Below are 18,755 nucleotides of genomic sequence, written 5' to 3'. Positions count from 1 at the left end.
TCACACACCCAACTTGCCCACCAAATTTCATCTGAGTTCGTCCACAACTTTTTGAGATATCCCGCACACAGACAGACAAAGAAACTGACAGGCAGGGGTGAAAACATCGCCTCCTTCAACTTTCGGTGGCAGAGGTAATAATCAGAATCACTACAATTTAACACGGGTGGAGGCCAGTTAACTTGGTGTGTGATTTTGAAGGTGATTGGTTACACCTGAGCTAATTTACAATTGCTATTTATAAGGGGGTGGACACTTATCCAACCTAGATATTCTAGTTCTGTATTTTAGATTAATTTTCTGATATTTGTCGAATTTGTTTTTCACTTGGAAGTTGTGGGTTCCTATCTGTAAATAAAGGTGGAAAAAGTCCTGATTTAATGCAAACAAAAGGTGAAAAATTTGAAAGGGGGTGTTGACCTTCTTTAAGCACTGTATATAAGGTGGGGAACCTGATCAAGATTGGGTTATTTAGCCTTTAGTAAAGCATCAAGAAGATTGATTAAAGCTGTACAAAGAATTGACCTGAGTTTACCACAGAATGATTGGCCAAATTGCCTCAATTCCTCATTTGAGGTCAGGTTCCTGATTTTTTTTTTTTTTTTTTTTGGATGGACAAACACACACACACCTCCAGAGAATTGTAGTACAAAGGTCAGGAGGAGGTGTGGGGGGGGGCTTGTGTCCATGATCAGAACCTGGGTACCTCCAACATGATTGCAAAATCTGGTGGAGGTTGGTTGAGCCACTTCTTCTTTTTGTATGATTATTATTATTATAATTATTATTATTATTTTTATGTACCATGTCGAGGGTGGGGGGGGAGGGTTTCGATGACATCTTGGATGCTGCTATCTTGTCTGTACCTGTTTGTGGTGAGGATGTTGAGGTCACAGAGAGATTCGCTTACCTTGGCAGTGATATTCATGTCTCCGCTGGCTGTGAGCCAGAAGTCAATAGATGTCTGAATCAGGCCTGGGGAGTCATGGATTCACTGGATCATGGGGTGTGGCGCTGCCGGTACCTATGTGGGAGGATGAAAGTCCGAGTCTTCAGGTCCTTCGTACTTCCATTCTTGCTCTACAGATGTGTGACTTGGACTCTGACCAGGGATCCGAGATGTGACTTAACTCCTTTGGTACCAGGTCTCTTCGGAGAATCCTTGGCTATCGCTGGTCGGACTTTGTGTCCAACGAGCGGTTGCTGAGAGACTCAGATGAGATTTATTACCTGTACAGTTTGTGAGCATCAGCTGCAGCTGTATTTGACGCGTGACTCATTTTCTTGCTGCTGATCCTGCTCACCAGATTCTCTCAGCGAGGGAGCCTGAGTGGGGCAGGCCAACATGCTGACCACGTGTCTCGTTGCAGCAGGTTGATTGGCATCTCAAGGAGATGGGGATGAGCCAGGCATCTGCCTGGGGGATGGTTAGACGGAGGCCCTTGGAGTACCGGCAGAAAGTGGATGCAGCAATGTGCTGCTCCGGCGCATGCTCCCTCACCTGACCTGACCCTTCGGAGAGACGTAGTGAGGGTGAGATTAGTCAGGATTGAAAGACAGGTTCAAAATGTTTGACCATCTTGTGATTTTTATCCAGGTCTGCAGAGAGCAAAGAGGCTGCGGCTGCCGATCAGAGGGGTGAGAGATGGCACGGCAGAAGGTGGAGTCATCAGCAAAGAGAAAAAGAGGATTTTCCAGAGAGTATGAGAGATCATTGATGAAAACCAGAAAAAGTACAGGACCCAGAACACTGCTTTGAGGAACTCCAGCCTGGACAGGAAGAGGAGATGAGAGAATTTCATTAAGAGCCAAGTGTTGACTGTGACAGGAGAGGAAGTCTGCAAGCCATGAGTGGAGATTTCTTTGTATACCATAGGAAGAGAGTTTGGTGAGCAGTGCGGGATGCCAGACCATATTGAAAGCTCGTGATATTTTTCAGGAGATATCTTGGAGATAATGTTTGGCATTTAGGACCTCCATACATTGTTGGGAAAGCAGAATCAGCATGTACAGGGGAGAGTGACCTGGTCTAAATCCAAATTGAAAATTGAGCCATTGGAGAAGAGGAAGGATTTGTTGTCGGAACCAATGATGGATTCCATGACGTTGCTTATGATTGGGAGCAGGCTGATTGGTCTGTAGTTGTTGTTTGTATGGCAGAGGACAGTGGGAGAGATGCCAAGGGAGGAGGTAGGTTGGGGTGCAAGATGAGAGGAGTAAGAAGGGGTATAACAGGGAGGGAGTTAGGAGGTAGATTTAAGGAGGTGGGATGAATTTGCACTGAAGTTGGAAAAAATGAACGATTAATAATGGAAGACGAAGAAGTATTGCAAAGTGGGATTTAAAAAATTTGTCGGTCAGAGATTTGTTTAAAGATATCAGAAGATGGATGGAGTGCAAAAGAAGTTAGAGAATGGTGGAAGGAAGCTTTGTAACAGCTGGAAATTTTTGACATGGGATGAAAGAAAAGTTTGGGTGGGAATTTTTTTTTTTGTGCCCATTAGCTGAACCTGAACCTGGGTATCCCTCAGCGCATTTGCAAAATTTGGTGGAGATTGGTCAAGGTGTGTGGAATTGTATAGAAATCAAAGAAAAGTCTATACACACACACACACACACACACACACACACACACACACACACACACACACACACACACACACACACACACACACACACACACACACACACACACACACACTTGTTGAAAGTGGCATGCCTTCATCATTGAGTAGCATGCTGTGCATCATACTTATTCATAATTATAAATTGTTCAATTCCGTTCAGTGCTGTTTTCCAATGTCTTTTTCTTAAACCTTTGAACCATAGCAGCTGTTCTACTAGCTGCTATTCAAACCTCCACGCACCCGAACAGCCGGGTATTTCTCCAGGAAGCCCAGGGTTGGGGAGCCGAAAGTCCATGGAGCTCCGGGTGCAAAGGGTTAATTTAAGAATGCAGTATAATTAATTTTAAATGGCTTGAAATGGGCAATTGAGGATAAGGTTAGATATGATAATGAACTAAAAAGAAAAGAAAAAGTAAGCCACATCAAGTCATCATAATCACAGACAGCATTTTTCAATGATCTGTCATTATGTTGTCATGTAACTTTGTTTCATATTTGAAATGAAAAAGTGAAATTATTTGCAGGGACTGAAAAAGAAAAGAAGCTGATTCAAGAAGCGGTCATGAGCGACTCCTTGTATCAACGTATGAAACCATTTTTGAACAGGTGAAAAAATTCTTATCCTCAAGTATACTTTGTAATTTGTAAATCTAATTGTATTTATTTATAGTCCACGCCTTATCCTTCAGATAAGCAAACGACAGCCTCTTCCCTCGTTGTACACCTTGATAGAATGAGGAACTGGTTCAACACTTGTAATAAGTCTTTCAACCATCACACTCTGTCTCTCCAAAAGGATTGTCTGGAAAATCCTCCCATCGACTTATTTAACAAACCTCTTGAAGAAATGCAGTCACTCAAACTGTTGGTCCTCACTGTCAGCCATGATCTTTCTTGGACAAAGCACATATCCAAGTTGATTTCTTCAGCCAACAGCTGACTTGGAATCCTTCTCTGTGCCAAGTCTTTCCTTAGTAAATTTTAACTTCTAACAACTGGCAACAACTCAATGGAGTACTGTTCTTCCCATTGGGTTGATTTTGCACCTTTCATCTCTTGATGATGTGAAGACCATGGCCCTTAAAATCATTGTAATCTCCAGTGATAAATCTAAATTTCTGGGCATGAGGGGTTGGTGGCCTCTGTCTTTTACCGCCTCCTTTCTGGTCTTGCACCCTTTACCCTGTTCATGCTCTGTCCCCCTTCTCTCTTTCCGCTCCCTTCCATTTCACCTCTCATTTGTTCCCTTTTTCTCTCAACTCTGGAACCAAACTCCTCAGTCTGTTAAATCTCATTCTTCTCTCCAGGGTTTCAAGATTGTCGTTCACATTTCTCACATTATCCCCCATACATAGTCATGATCTTTTGACCCTCATTCACCCTTTCCAAACCTACCACTTCTTTTCCAGATTATTGTTTTCTCCCTTCTCACTCCAACCACATATCCAACTTAAACCTCACAACTCAATCATACATTTCTCATCTTAAACTAATGTATCGTTCCTGGCAATATCTATTTATCCCTTCATGCCCGTTGTTTTAAAGTACTTGCTTTATCCAATTTAAATATCAACTGTCCCGACTACCACATTCCCCAGAAGACAATTTCTTGTACATACACCCCTGTGTAAAATACCTTGTTTCTGTTCTGTCCATATATATATATAGTCATGCACCGCTTAACGACGTTCCGGGCAACGACGGATTGCATAGACGACGGATCTGTCAGCTATGAAAAAAAAAATGTAGCTGAAAAATTCCTATCGCCGAGTGATGTAGCCGACGTAGCGCTGCCAGTCGTATAAAAATAGCACGTACAATTATGTACGCTGTACAGTACATAATACTTCATAATGATAATAAACGACAGTGTGGCCCTGTTATAATGCGATCATTGAGGTCCATAAAATGTCATCGCGAAAAAAGCAGGGTCGTGCTAAATCGGGATTCAAGGAAATCGGCTTTCAAACTGAACCAATGTTTGCACGTTTACCTTCCAGCAAGTAAATTACCTTTGAATTGAAGAATTGCGCTAATAAATCGTTGTTACAGTCGAAATTAAAACACAATTTATTTTTGGTGAAGCTTTTCATGTTGTTAAAACAATTGCACTGTTCCGAAAATATATATCACAATTGACAGGAACTCGTTTCTTCATTTATAAATTATAACATCGATGTAATGATTACGTATTTATAAAATCCAAACGCTATTTATTCATCTTTCTATAATCGATGCGAGAGGAGATTGTAAGCTGCTGCGAACTTCACCGATGGCCGTCATGAACAGCACAAAGGTAAAACTAACGTGTCTTCCGTCTCTCTTGGATGCGTGTTATAATTGCCGACAGTATTCAGTACAGTAACATGCTGTACAGGTTTGTATCCGAGGAGCAATAGGCTATACCATATAGCCGAGGTGTGTAGTTTTGTGTAAGTACGATGTTCGAAAACGAAAAAAAAAATGATGTTCGCACAACGACGACGTCACTTAACGACGCGTTTCTCAGAACGTAACCCCGTCGTTAAGTGGCGCGTGTGTGCGTGTGTGCGTGTGTGCGTGCGTGCGTGCGTGTATGTATGTATGTATGTATATATATATAAAAGCCTGGTGTTGGCGCAGTGGTTAGGGCAGCGGCTTGGGATCCAAAAGGTCCTGAGTTCAAGCCCCGTTGGGCCACTGAATTAATACACCAGGGGGTTGACTCAGCCTGTCATCCTTCCGAGGTCGGCGAAATGAGTACCAGTATACTGGGCCGGTGTATACCCTGGTTAAAATAGGTGTATCATATCCCTGTGTCGTAAGAGGCGACCAGGGTTGCGTCAGGAAGGGCATCCGGCGTAAAACATGTGCCAAATCACTATGCGGATCATGCGGATGATTCGCTGTGGCGACCCCTAAAGGGAGCAGCCGAAAGAAGAAGAAGAGATATATATATATATATATATATATATATATATATATATATATATATATATATATATATATATATATATATATATATATATATATATATATATATATATATATATATATATATATATATATATATATATATATATATATATATATATTTATATATATATATATATATATATATATATATATATATATATATATTTCCCCCACGTTCACTTCCAATTCATGGTGATGCTTTTTTTTGTCTGGTCTTTACAATGGTGCTATATTTCTTCAAAAATGTAATGATCTCTTGCTGTCTAACTTAGCCATAATTTGCTTTGCACTATATCTGCAGAACTGATGAAGTAGCAAAAAGTCAAATATATGCATGCATTGTTCTCCATAAGTATTGGAACAATGAAGTCAAATTTGTGGTTATTGCAATATACTCAAGAAATTTGGATTTGAGATCAAAGGATTAATATGAGGTCAGGGTACAGAAGGTCAGGTTTTATTTCTTGGTATTTCTATGCATGTATGTTTTACCGCTTTAGAACAGCACTTTTTACATTCCGTCCCCCCATTTTAGGTAAGCATAAGTATTGGAACAAATAATGGTGTATATTTTGCTCGGGTGTTTCTTGTTGCATTGATTGTTCACATAAAAGAGCTGTGAATATCTTGTCTTGGTTTTAGCCTTTGCTTTGGGAGTCTGCCTTTGGAGTCAGTAGCCATAAACCAACATGAAGACCAGAGAACTGTCCATTAAAGAAAAGCAAGCAATTTGGAAGCTGAAAGAACAGCATAATTCGATGAGCAAAGCATAGCACAAAAATTGGGCAGAGTGAATACAACAATTTGGAATATCTTGAAAAGAAGGAAATCACGATTGTGCTAAGCAATAGCAATAGACAAGGGCATGGTCTGCCAAGGAAAACTACTGCAGTTGATGACAGAAAAATCATCAGAGCTGTGAAGAAAACCCCTAAAACAACTGTCAGTCATATCACCAACAACCTCCAGAGTGCAGGGGTAAAAGTATCACAATCTACTGTTTGCAGAAGACTTTGACAGGAGAAATACAAAATCAAAATGCAAACCTCTCATCACCTCCAAAATACAAAGGCCAGATTAGAATTTGCCACAAAGTACAGAGGTGAGCTGGTAGAGTTCTGGAACAGAGTCTTATGGATGGATGAGACCAAGATAAACCTTTACTAAAGCGATTGAAAGGCAAACGTTTGGAGAAAGGAAGGAACTGCATGTGATTCAAAGCATACTACCTCAGTAGTATCATGGCTTGGGCTTGCATGGCTGTGTCTGGAACTGGCTCACTCATCTTTATTGATGATGTATCTAATGATGGTAGCAGCAGAATGAATTTGGAAGTGTATAGAAACATTTTGTCTGCTTATGTACAAGAAAATGCCTCAAATTCATTGGACATTGCTTCACCATGCAACAAGACAATGACCCAAAACACACTGCCACACAGCCAAGGAGTTCATCAGGGAAAAGAGGTGGAAGGTTTCAGACTGGCCAAGTCAATCCCCTAATTTAAATCCAATGGATCATGTTTTTCACTTGCTGATGAGGGGACTAAAGTCAGAACCCCCCCACCCCAAACAAACAAAAATAGGACTGCATGTCCTGAAGCTCACCTGGATCAGGAGCAAGTCACTCAAACTCCCCCTTACACCCCCTTCGAACCTGTTTATTTTTTGTTGTTGCTGAGAACAAACTTTGGTCCATCATGGGTGATGAAGGTTGTGGTTAAATGTTATCAAAAGCGTGTGTGTAGTTTCGGAGAAGAGAGCAAAAACATATTTTGGTGGGTCAAACCTTTCCCTCCCCACCCCCACCCCCCCTCCGAGAACCTCTTGATGAGCGCAGATTTTGAAGCAGTCAATACACCTTCGTTAGGCATCAGATGTAAGGTTTGTGGCCAAGTTTCATCAACATTTAATATTTGGTTGAAGTGACAATGACTGAAGTGTTTACTGACTCACTCACTCACTCACTCACACACCTACGGACACTGCTCAATCGCATAAGCTCCCCTGGACTAAAATTCAGGTTTGCCAACAACTGAAAATGGCTGCAGTAAAGGCTTGGAAAAGCATCAGAAAGAAAGATACCAAGAGTTTGGTGATGTCAATGGGTCACAGGCTTGATGCAGTTATTGCATGCAAGGGATGTGTAACCAAATACTATTATACTACTTTAATTTACTTTAAGTTAATCCATTCCAATACTGATGCTTACCTAAAATAGGGGTACTGAACATAAAAAGTGCAATTATTCTACAATGGTAAATCATATATGCATAGAATTACCAAGAAATATTTCCTCACCTTCTGTCCTCATATTCATCTTTTGATCTTATGTCCAAATTTCTTGAGTATTTAGCAATAATAACAAACTTGACTTCACTGTTCCAATACTTATAGAGGGCACTGTATCTGAGTAGGCCTAACCGATGGTCAATATCCTTTGGACTTGTGATCTCCCCTTTTAATGTGTACAGTGTACACGAAAGACATATGTTTCTTACTGACAGAGGTTTCTGAAAGCGATAAATGTTTGACCATGTAGAATCTGTGGAATTAAAGGTATTGATAGAACAAGTTCGAATTGCAAACATACCCCGTGGGAGTTCATTCGTACAACTCTCAGGTGAGCGATAGCACAGACGACAGATAGTTTTGAAATTTGGTAAGATTTTCATCGTGTCAGAAAAAGAAACCAGAACACCTCACAAGAGTGAGGCCAGTTTCATATCATCATTTGCAACTTGATGCCCAACGCATTTAATAAAAAAAGAAAATGGGCCGAAAGGGCTGTTTCCCAAGCCAAATGGCTGGAATAGCACTTTGGGCTCAGTTAATGACTGTGGAATAGTCTATAGAATATACCTGTCAAGTTTGGTTCGGTTCCGTTTCCGAACAACCGAGAAATAGCATTTTTTTAAAAAATGGGCCGAGAGGGCCGTTTGTCAGCCCAAAGGGCCGGAATCGCACTTTGGGCTCAGTTAATGCCTGGGGAATGGTCTCGAATATACCTTTCAAGTTTGGTTCGGTTCTGTTCACTAATAACCGAGAAATAACAATTTTAAGAAAATGGGCCGTTCCTTGGCCCGAAGGGCTGCAATCACACTTTGGGCTCAGTTACTGCCTGCACATATGTGTCTAGCATATGCCTGTCAATTTTCATCGAATTCTGTTCACGAATAATGGAGAAATAGACGTTCAAATGAACTGTGCACAAGAAAAGAGAGAACACGAGCGGTGCTTAGACCCCGTGGAGTGGAAGACCCCACTGGGTAAAAACTGATGTTTTCTCAGTTTATTATTGCTCCTTGTTCGTCAAGTCAATGGATCAGCAATTATCAACACGTGACCTTTGTTCTCGCTTAAGGCCCGGTCACACCTTGACGTTTTAGCCAACGTATGCCGAATTTTGAATTTTTTTTCTAAAACGCTGGCACACGTTGAATACGTTATGGGTAAGTTTTGATAACATTGAGAGCACGCTGAAAAACACTGCCATACGTCGTTGTACGTTGGCTTTAAACGTTGTACTTTTTGGTTGTCCTCAAATTTTTGCATGCTTGAAATTTCACGACGTATGCCGGCGTATGACTCACACGTTCCGCTACGCTGGCCACAAGTTGTATGCACGGTCTGCGATCGTTGACAGACGTCAACACATGCTACTTGTAAGTTAATCATAAGTTGAGACACGCCGAGGTAATGTTTAGCGTACCCGAAACTTATTTCTAACCTATGATTAACGTGTTGTTGGCACGTTACGCGATCGTTGCCACACATCGACAGACGTTACTTTTAAGTTACTCATAGGCTGAAAGACGTCGGTATAATGGATCGTCCTTGCGTCAGTGTCCACGGCCACGGCCAGGACACTTATTTGCAGCATTCTTCAAACTTTTCTTCGGCATGACGAGGATGTTCACACTTCGATGTCTAGCTTGGCTATGATTCCAATTGTCCATCGGCAGCGTCTATTTAAAATAGTCGAGTTTGAGCGTTTTAACACGTTCAGAAGAAACGCTTCAAATTTCCAAACCCCAGCGTCAAAAAACAAAGGATAGTGACAGCAATTTAAATCGTTTATTGTAAACAATGAAAATAGCTGACTGGTACCGTTTAAAAGTCGTTGAGTGTAAAAAAAAATCCAATTGTTGAGCGCAAGCGTCTACTTTCAATAGTGGAGTTTGAGCGATTTAGCACGTTCAATAGAAACGATTAAAATTTCCGAGCGCCAGCGTCAAAAAACAAAGGTGAGTGACAGCAATTTAAATCGTTCATTGTAAACGATGAAAATAGCTGAGTGGTACCGTTTAAAAGTCGTTGAGTGTAAAAAAAATCCAATTGTTGAGCGCAAGCGTCTACTTTCAATAGTGGAGATGCAGGCATTTAAATCGTTGAGTGGCAGCCTATGAATAGCAAACCCCACGTCACCGGCAAAGATAAACTGCCGCACGATATGGATAAGTTAGGCTATCGTTGGGCATAGTTTGTGAACGCCGGCTACACGATAATTATTCGTTGGTATACCGTATCTATAAGTTATCGAAGCGCTCTATGCACATTATTAGTTCATTGTGCATTTGTCCAACCCGTTATGAATAGACCTAAATCGTAAAAACAAGCTATAGCTCATTGTTGAAAAAGCCCCATAAAAAATTAGCCGCGAAGAACTTCGAACAATGGTGAAAGATGTCTCCTACCCGTGGACACGCGGACGCAAGGACGATCCATCATAACCTACACCCTCCCCCTCACACTCACCTACTACTGCCAACATGAAAAACTACTACCAATACTAATACTAATACTGATACTGATACTGTTACTGCTGACATCGACTCAAAAAGGACTCGAAAACACTGTTGGGTTCCCCTTTTATGAGCATCATTTTTATATACCAATTCCCAAAACCGCTGGGAACACGTCTTTATATGGCAGTTGTAAGCTAGAAACACGTTAATTTTTTTTTTTTTGTCGACCGGAAGACGTCATTGGAATACGTCTACATACGTCGATGTGTGTTGGGACTACGTAAAGAATTGGTTCAAAGCACGTCAAACATAAGTTAGAAATAAGTTTCGCGTAAAAAAGACATTACCGCGACGTGTTTCGACTTATGAGTAGCTTATAAGTAGCCTTTGTGGACGTGTGTAAGCGTCCACATATCGTGTGTAAAACTTATCCCCATCGCATGCGGAACGTGTGTCATACGCCGAGTACGTCGTAAAATTTTGAACATGTTTAAAATTTCTTGACGTACTCTACTTACTACGACGTATGATAGCGTACTTTAGCGTTCTACTCACGTATACCAAACTTACTCATACCGTATTTTACGTGCCCCAACGTTTTAGACACATTTTTCTTAGGTCGGCATACGCTGGCAAGATCGCCAAGGTGTGACCGCGATGTTGACACTTCCATTTCTACGGCAGTTATGATTCGAATCATTGTGCGTCAGCCTTTTAATAGGCTACGTCACGACATCGTCGGCGATGCGTGCAATGCGCTATGCCTAAGTTAGACTATCGTTGGGCATCGGTTGTGTTGGCCGACAACAGGTTCAGCATTCGTTGGTATAAGTTATCTATAACACAACGAAACGTTCTGTGTCCGTTACCAATGCGTTATACATATGACCAAGTCGCTATGAATACGTCCGAATCTTAAAAAAAAACATCAAAAGTTCAACGTAAGCCAGCATTTTACATACATTTTAATACGTTGCCATCGCTGGCTAAAACGTCAAGGTGTGACCGGGCCTTTAGTTTAAGGTTTTTGTGGTGGTAACAGTTATCGATTTGATGTTGCATTTGACGATTATATTGATAATTTGATTTTATATTGCTCATCAGAATGGAGCGTCTGGAACGCAAGCTGACGCAAAGTAAAGACGATAATGAGGCACTGAGTCTGTGTCAACAGATTGAGAAATTGAAGGCTGAAGTGGAAACCATAAAGTGAGTTTTCATTGTTCAACATTATTTCAATGTTTGATGAGTGCTCGGCTATTAATCTTGTAAATGATGCATTTATATTGACTTTCTGTAAGTTTCCTTTTATGGTTTTCGTGATCTCTAGCACTGCTCTCCATATCTGCAAGAGTTTTAGTTGGTTCCAGTGTACTTCACATTGAGGTATTCTGTCATCTCCCAACAAAACAAAGAAAAACATTTGAAACTGATCTTGATAAGCTAATTGCAAAAAATTAATTGTTTATTTTCTTACCTTTTTGTCAAAATGAAACTATGATTATTTGTCGTCATGTGAGTTTGTGTGTACAGTATTATATTGGATGTTATGTTGTTATTTTGCAGTTATGTATTTATTTTTTACATTTTTGACATTTGGGGCTTCCTCATGACTTGATGTTTTTGCAAAGCAATATTAAAGTAGTTTTTTTTTTCCAAAGAGTACTGCAGGCAGCTTTTTGGAGTTCTATTGTTACCTCCACCACCAAAGGTGGGTGGAGGTTGTTTTCACCCCATGTCTGTTTGTCTGTCTGCCTGTTCGTTTTTCTGTGAACTGGATCTCTCAAAAAGTTGTGGATGGATTCGGACAAAAATTTGGTGTACAGGTTGAGTGTGTGGACAAGGATCGGGATCCGGATACTTGAAGTTTTTTTGTTTTAAATTTATAAGGTGATTCTTCACCATTCAGAGATGGGGCCGAAGATGATATATAGCATATTTCAAAAAATTTTGGACAGATTATGACCATACTATGTGGATGAGTTGCTAAGGTGACAATAACAAGCCAAATAGATTTTGTTTCAGGTCCGAATCCAGATTTGGCCTATCGGTGGGATCCAAAACATAAACTGTTCAGCCTGGTGGAGGTATTTGCTCTACCTCGTGCCATTCTAGTTACCTCTATCACTGAAGGTGGATGGAGGTTATGTTTTCAGCTCTGTTTGTTTATCTGTCTGAGCAGGTTATCTCAAAAGGTTGTGGATGGATTAGGACAAAAAATGGTGGACAGGTTGGGAGTGTGACAAGGACTATTGGATTTTTTTTTGTGAAGATACAGATACGAGAATTATTTTAAGTGATTGTTCACCATTGTGAGATGGGGCCAAAAACCATATATAACATACTATTTCAAAAAGGTGTGGATGAGTTATGACAAAACTATGCGGTTGGGTTGGTTAGGTGACAAGAACAAGCCGATTCGATTTTGGTTCAGATCCAGCCTATCAATGGGATACAAAACGTAAACTGTTCAGGCTGGCGGAGCAATGGGCTCTACCGAGTACCATTCCAGCTTGTTCTTGTATTAAAGTGCCATCACACTGCAACCTCAAACCAACCTTTATATTTGTTTGTTCTTGCTTTCATTACCTCTCTGTGGTTGTAACATTTTGATTGTCTGTCTGTGTTCAACATACATAGTTTTCCTTTCTTGTTCACAGGGCCTTGCCAGATAGGGAATTGCTTGGTGGGAGAGAAGAAGCACATGATTGGGAAAAAATCGCAAATGTAGATGTGAGTACAGATAGTGAGCAATCAAAAAATTTATCAACCGCAGTAATTTTTCACCATATAATTTGACATTTAAAAAACATCTTATTCTATCCAAGTTTCATTCAGTATACATGTTCATTTTTATAGAATTATTAGCCTCTGTTGGACTTGGTCCTAAACGAGCGCTTATGGATTGGGTCTCGTCTGTCCATCTGTCCATCCACAGCCATATCTCGGTTATGTATGGACAGATTTTGTTCATACTTGGCACACATATAATGAATGATGAAAAAATGCACATCATTTTTTTTCGAGATCAAATCAAAGATTGCAGACTGGTGGCCATTTTGTAACACAATCTTGCCCAATCGTACACAATCTTCCATGCCACATGAGCACTCAAGTCGGTTTCACATGCACATAAATCTTGTAAATATGGGCTAGACCTTTAACGCCATCCAGCAAAATTACTAACACCACGGGGGTTGTGACATTTTATGCCTTTTCTCCTTGTTAGTAGTCATATATATATATATATATATATATATATATATATATATATATATATATATATATATATATATATATATATATATATATATATATATATATATATATATGTAATTTTTTTTGAGTAATCTTTGCTTGTTGGAAATGTATCCAAAAAAGTCATTACTTCCACCTTTTTATATATTTTATCAAACACAAAGGCACCATTTCTTTTGCAAACAATAATCTGATGTCGCCATGCCTCCGGCAGCCTTCAATGCGAAAAAGATGTTCTTTTTTTTAAGCTCCCAACAATATTTAATGGGTGTGGGGACAGTTGACTTCAGGAAGCTGACCGTCTCATTGCAAACACGTTGCTTAGGCCTAAGTCACATTTGCTCTACGGCGAGGATACGGCGGCTGTACGCCCTCTGAATTGACAAACGTGCGGTGGCCGCAGAGTTTCTGCGGTGACCTCAGGATGGCCCGACGCCGTTTGGCTATCTTTTATAGGTCGTAGGGGTCGCGTGGAATTATAGTGCGGAGTTATAACTTTTTTCATTTCTACGTTGGCCGTAGCAATTAGACAAGCCAAGCTGTGACGTAGATGTGTTCCACATCGACCATACATAGGGCGTACGGTGGGCTTGCGTTATTCGTGCGGCTGCCGTAGTCTCTTATCAATGAAAAATGAATTTTGCCCTAAAACCGAATACATTTAAAAAAACCAAACACAACGAAGCATTCATGTTTGTTCACGTGTCTCCCCCACCTGTTCGACGCGCATCTTCGCGCTTTGTTCATTCAGTTCGTCGGTGGAAGTCCTCGTGAAAGCATCTCTCGTGTGTCGATCGCTACTTTACCTCGTGTTTTCACCTTGATTTGTGCTAAATTTTTTTTAACTCATCTTGTGTTTTAATTAATAACAAAAAAGCAATCCGATCACGTAGTGTGACGGACTGTCGGGCAAGGATTTAATTTCACAGAAAAAACGGTTGTAATTTGGAATATCCATGATTACCTCAGCCCGATGCGTTTGATGAAAGTGGTTGTGGTTCTGGGGGCATCATGTTTGCGCTGCCCTGGGGGCAGCGCTCGCAGAGTGCGCGAGCGATCAGAACCCAGGCCGGAGCTCGAGCCTGTGTGAACCTTTGGGATGGTGATTGTACCAGTTTACATACAATACACCGCCACTGAAGGTCATTTACTCATCTTATTTTACCTTAAACATGGGGAATTTCAGTTGAAAGTGTCTTGAAAGTGGGTTTTCTTGGGGTCCAGGAACAGATTAATTCACTCCATTATTTCTTATTGGGAAAATAGTTTGGGAATCGAACTTTTTGCAATCCGAACAGCCTCCTGGAACGAATTCAATTCGGATTCTGGGGGCACCACGTACTGGTATATTCCGAACTGTTATATTTTTATTTCAGTAAAAAAAAAACTGGTATGTATATATGTATGTATATATATATATATATATATATATATATATATATATATATATATATATATATATATATACCCACTCGTTACCGTCCGTCTGGCCGCACATTCGCCCTAGGGCCCCCCTGCGGTCACCTTGCGGGCACCTTGAGGCTCCCTTGCGTCTGCCTTGAAAATTATATGGCCGCTGCAGGGACGCCCGAAGGTCACCGTGGGACATCAAATCAAAGACCGTACGGCACCACCATGTTTTCTGTCTCCACAATTTCTAAATACGCCGTGCAGCTCCCCGAAAAATAAAAACATATGTGACTGCTACATTGTGTGACCGTGGAAATACTGTGGCCGCCATATAATTGCTCGTGGCTGTAGATTTTGGAGACGCCACGGCCGCTGTGGCAAATGTGACTTAGGCCTTAATAACCAGGAATACCAGGGAGCAGGGGAAAAGACATATTGAGAAACCATGCTCCACATTATGTCTGAGCAAAACATTTATTGGACAAAAGCATCATCTCGCCATCAGGCTTAGTTTGCAATTTCTAAATTGCTTCCACTTAAGTCCTCAAATGGACAGGCACCATTCTAAACGTGACTCAAAAACCAAGCCCTTCCTGTGGCAGTGCTGTTGTGTATGGGATTGTGTTCAGAACCTGACAATATTTTTGGCAGGGGTTGTGTCTTTCTGGTGCAGGTATCTTGAACCCTGTGTTCACCCTCTTGTGCAGCAACTTGAGAATTGGATGTGAAGGTTTGCACCTTAGTCATAATCCAGGTCCACAAATCAGGGGGCAAGATTAGTAGCACCAACACCATCAGAAGCTGTCTATATCTGGAGGCATACATGCAGAGTTGGTTGTGATAAGCTTTTCCCCCTTACCTTTGATTGTGTAGGAGAAGCTCTTATGAAAGGAGCGGAGGGTGCAGCTTACTTTACACAATGGTAATAAGACTGGAGAGTCAGTGAGATCATTGATGAAGATTCGGAATATGATGGGGCCTAGACCACTGCTTTGGAGCACTCAACCCTTGCCAGGGAGAGAAGAAAAAAGGGTTCCATTGAGAGCCACACACTGGCTATGAGAGTGGAGGAAGTCAGCAATCCAAGAGTGGAATTGGCCTTTGATTCCTTAGGCAGAACTTTTGGAGGGCAAGACAGAATGCAAGACTATTGAAAGCTCAGTGTGGTGATTATTTCTTTCAGTGTCCTGGCAATGATGATGGTGTTTAAATCAGAACAAAAGAAATATTACTTGCATTTAAAACGCAATGACGTGTTGTAAATGAAGTCTGGTTGATGATTCATCCTTTCGTCATCTCTCCAGCTGTTGGTGAAGAAGAGGTTTTGTTGGCATCGAGCCACCGTGGCTTTAAAATAGCAAGCAGAAGAGGAGACTCGTTCGTTTCCGTTGTGGTTGTTCACCAAACAAACGAAATCCACTTCGATCACCAGTCTTGATGATGTTGAACAAAAGTCACTTAAACATTGATGTGTTGAGTGACTCGTGAATAAGAAAAGGCTTGCAAGAAAATGCGCACGAGCTCCCCACGTGTCATGATGAAAAGCTTCCTTTAAATAGGGACCCCTCAGCACCCGCCGCGTCCATTGGCTCACTGGAAGGAACCCGCTGGTTGGCCACGAGTGTTCACACGTTTGCTTTATTACAAACAAGAAAATGCAAGCCGTTGTTTCGCTGATGGAAATATTAAGGGGAGCGAAGGGTGGAGGGAGGGAGGGATAGAGGAGGGAGGGGAGGGAGAGGACAGAGGGGAGGTAGAGAGGACGTAGCAGAGAGAGAGAGAGGAGGTGGGGGGGACGAGCAAGGAAGGGTGGCAGAACTAGAAAGGGGTGAGGAAGGGAGGAGCTTGGAAGAGGGCAAGAGTCAGGTGGGGGGGAGGAGGGGTGAGGGGAGTGACACCTCACCAAACGTCGCGATACAATCCGAGAGGGAGTGGGAGCGAGGATGATGGGGGAGAGAGCAGGGGGTAGTGTGGAGGAAGGGGGTTGGGAGGATTCTCTCTCTCTCTCTCTCTCTCTCTCTCTCTCTCTCTCTCTCTCTCTCTCTCTCTCTCTCTCTCTCTCTCTCTCTCTCTCTCTCTCTCTCTCTCTCTCTCTCTCTCTCTCTCTCTCTCTCTCTCTCTCTCTCTCTCTCTCTCTCTCTCTCTCTCTCTCTCTCTCTCTCTCTCTCTCTCTCTCTCTCTCTCTCTCTCTCTCTCTCTCTCTCTCTCTCTCTCTCTCTCTCTCTCTCTCTCTCTCTCTCTCTCTCTCTCTCTCTCTCTCTCTCTCTCTCTCTCTCTCTCTCTCTCTCTCTCTCTCTCTCTCTCTCTCTCTCTCTCTCTCTCTCTCTCTCTCTTCCTCTCTCTCTCTCTCTCTCTCTCTCTTCCTCCCTCTCTCTCTCTCTCTCTCTTCCTCCCTCTGTCTGTCTCTCTCTTTTCCTCCCTCTCTCTCTCTCTCTCTCTTTTCCTCCCTCTCTCTCTCTCTCTCTTTTCCTCCCTCTCTCTCTCTCTCTCTCTTTTCCTCCCTCTCTCTCTCTCTCTCTCTCTTTTCCTCCCTCTCTCTCTCTCTCTCTCTCTTTTCCTCCCTCTCTCTCTCTCTCTCTTTTCCTCCCTCTCTCTCTCTCTCTCTCTCTCTCTCTCTCTCTCTCTCTCTCTCTCTCTCTCTCTCTCTCTTTTCCTCCCTCTCTCTCTCTCTCTCTTTTCCTCCCTCTCTCTCTCTCTCTCTTCCTCCCTCTCTCTCTCTCTCTCTCTTCCTCCCTCTCTCTCTCTCTCTCTTCCTCCCTCTCTCTCTCTCTCTCTTCCTCCCTCTCTCTCTCTCTCTTCCTCCCTCTCTCTCTCTCTCTTCCTCCCTCTCTCTCTCTCTCTTCCTCCCTCTCTCTCTCTCTCTTCCTCCCTCTCTCTCTCTCTCTTCCTCCCTCTCTCTCTCTCTCTTCCTCCCTCTCTCTCTCTCTCTTCCTCCCTCTCTCTCTCTCTTTTCCTCCCTCTCTCTCTCTCTTTTCCTCCCTCTCTCTCTCTCTCTTTTCCTCCCTCTCTCTCTCTCTCTTTTCCTCCCTCTCTCTCTCTCTTTTCCTCCCTCTCTCTCTCTCTCTTTTCCTCCCTCTCTCTCTCTCTCTTTTCCTCCCTCTCTCTCTCTCTCTTTTCCTCTCTCTCTCTCTCTCTCTCTTCCTCCTCTCTCTCTCTCTCTCTCTTCCTCCCTCTCTCTCTCTCTCTCTTCCTCCCTGTCTCTCTCTCTCTCTTCCTCCCTCTCTCTCTCTCTCTTTTCCTCCCTCTCTCTCTCTCTCTCTTCCTCCCTCTCTCTCTCTCTCTTTTCCTCCCTCTCTCTCTCTCTCTTTTCCTCCCTCTCTCTCTCTCTCTTTTCCTCCCTCTCTCTCTCTTTTTTCCTCTCTCTCTCTCTCTCTCTTTTCCTCTCTCTCTCTCTCTCTCTCTCTCGCCCTCCCTCTCTCTCTCTCTTCCTCCCTCTCTCTCTCTCTCTCTTGCTCCCTCTCTCTCTCTCTCTCTTCCTCCCTCTCTCTCTCTCTCTCTTCCTCCCTCTCTCTCTCTCTCTCTTCCTCCCTCTCTCTCTCTCTCTCTTCCTCCCTCTCTCTCTCTCTCTCTTCCTCCCTCTCTCTCTCTCTCTTCCTCCCTCTCTCTCTCTCTCTCTCTTCCTCTCTCTCTCTCTCTCTCTTCCTCCCTCTCTCTCTCTCTCTCTCTTCCTCCCTCTCTCTCTCTCTCTTCCTCCCTCTCTCTCTCTCTCTCTTCCTCCCTCTCTCTCTCTCTCTTCCTCCCTCTCTCTCTCTCTCTTC

The 18,755-nt window shown here is 42.4% G+C and overlaps 1 protein-coding gene across 13 annotated transcripts in view; it reads left to right on the top strand.

Moving 5' to 3' along the window:
• The window catches only part of SNAPC4 (small nuclear RNA activating complex polypeptide 4), a 176,113-nt gene that overhangs the window by 23,226 nt on the left and 134,132 nt on the right, over window positions 1–18,755 (top strand). For all 13 annotated transcript variants that reach the window (XM_085894805.1, XM_085894806.1, XM_085894804.1 and 10 more), the window contains 3 exons: window positions 3,152–3,233; window positions 11,434–11,538; window positions 12,990–13,062. In XM_085894805.1, the coding sequence (XP_085750931.1) occupies window positions 3,152–3,233; window positions 11,434–11,538; window positions 12,990–13,062 (260 nt within the window). The remainder of the gene's footprint in view (window positions 1–3,151; window positions 3,234–11,433; window positions 11,539–12,989; window positions 13,063–18,755) is intronic.

This window comes from Eptatretus burgeri, chromosome 9 (assembly GCF_056783735.1).
Source record: "Eptatretus burgeri isolate ZD-2024b chromosome 9, Ebu_testis_v1, whole genome shotgun sequence".
Classification (NCBI taxonomy): Eukaryota; Metazoa; Chordata; class Myxini; order Myxiniformes; family Myxinidae; genus Eptatretus; species Eptatretus burgeri.
The sequence above is the reverse complement of the archived record's forward strand: the minus strand, read 5'-3'. Positions and strand labels throughout refer to the sequence as shown.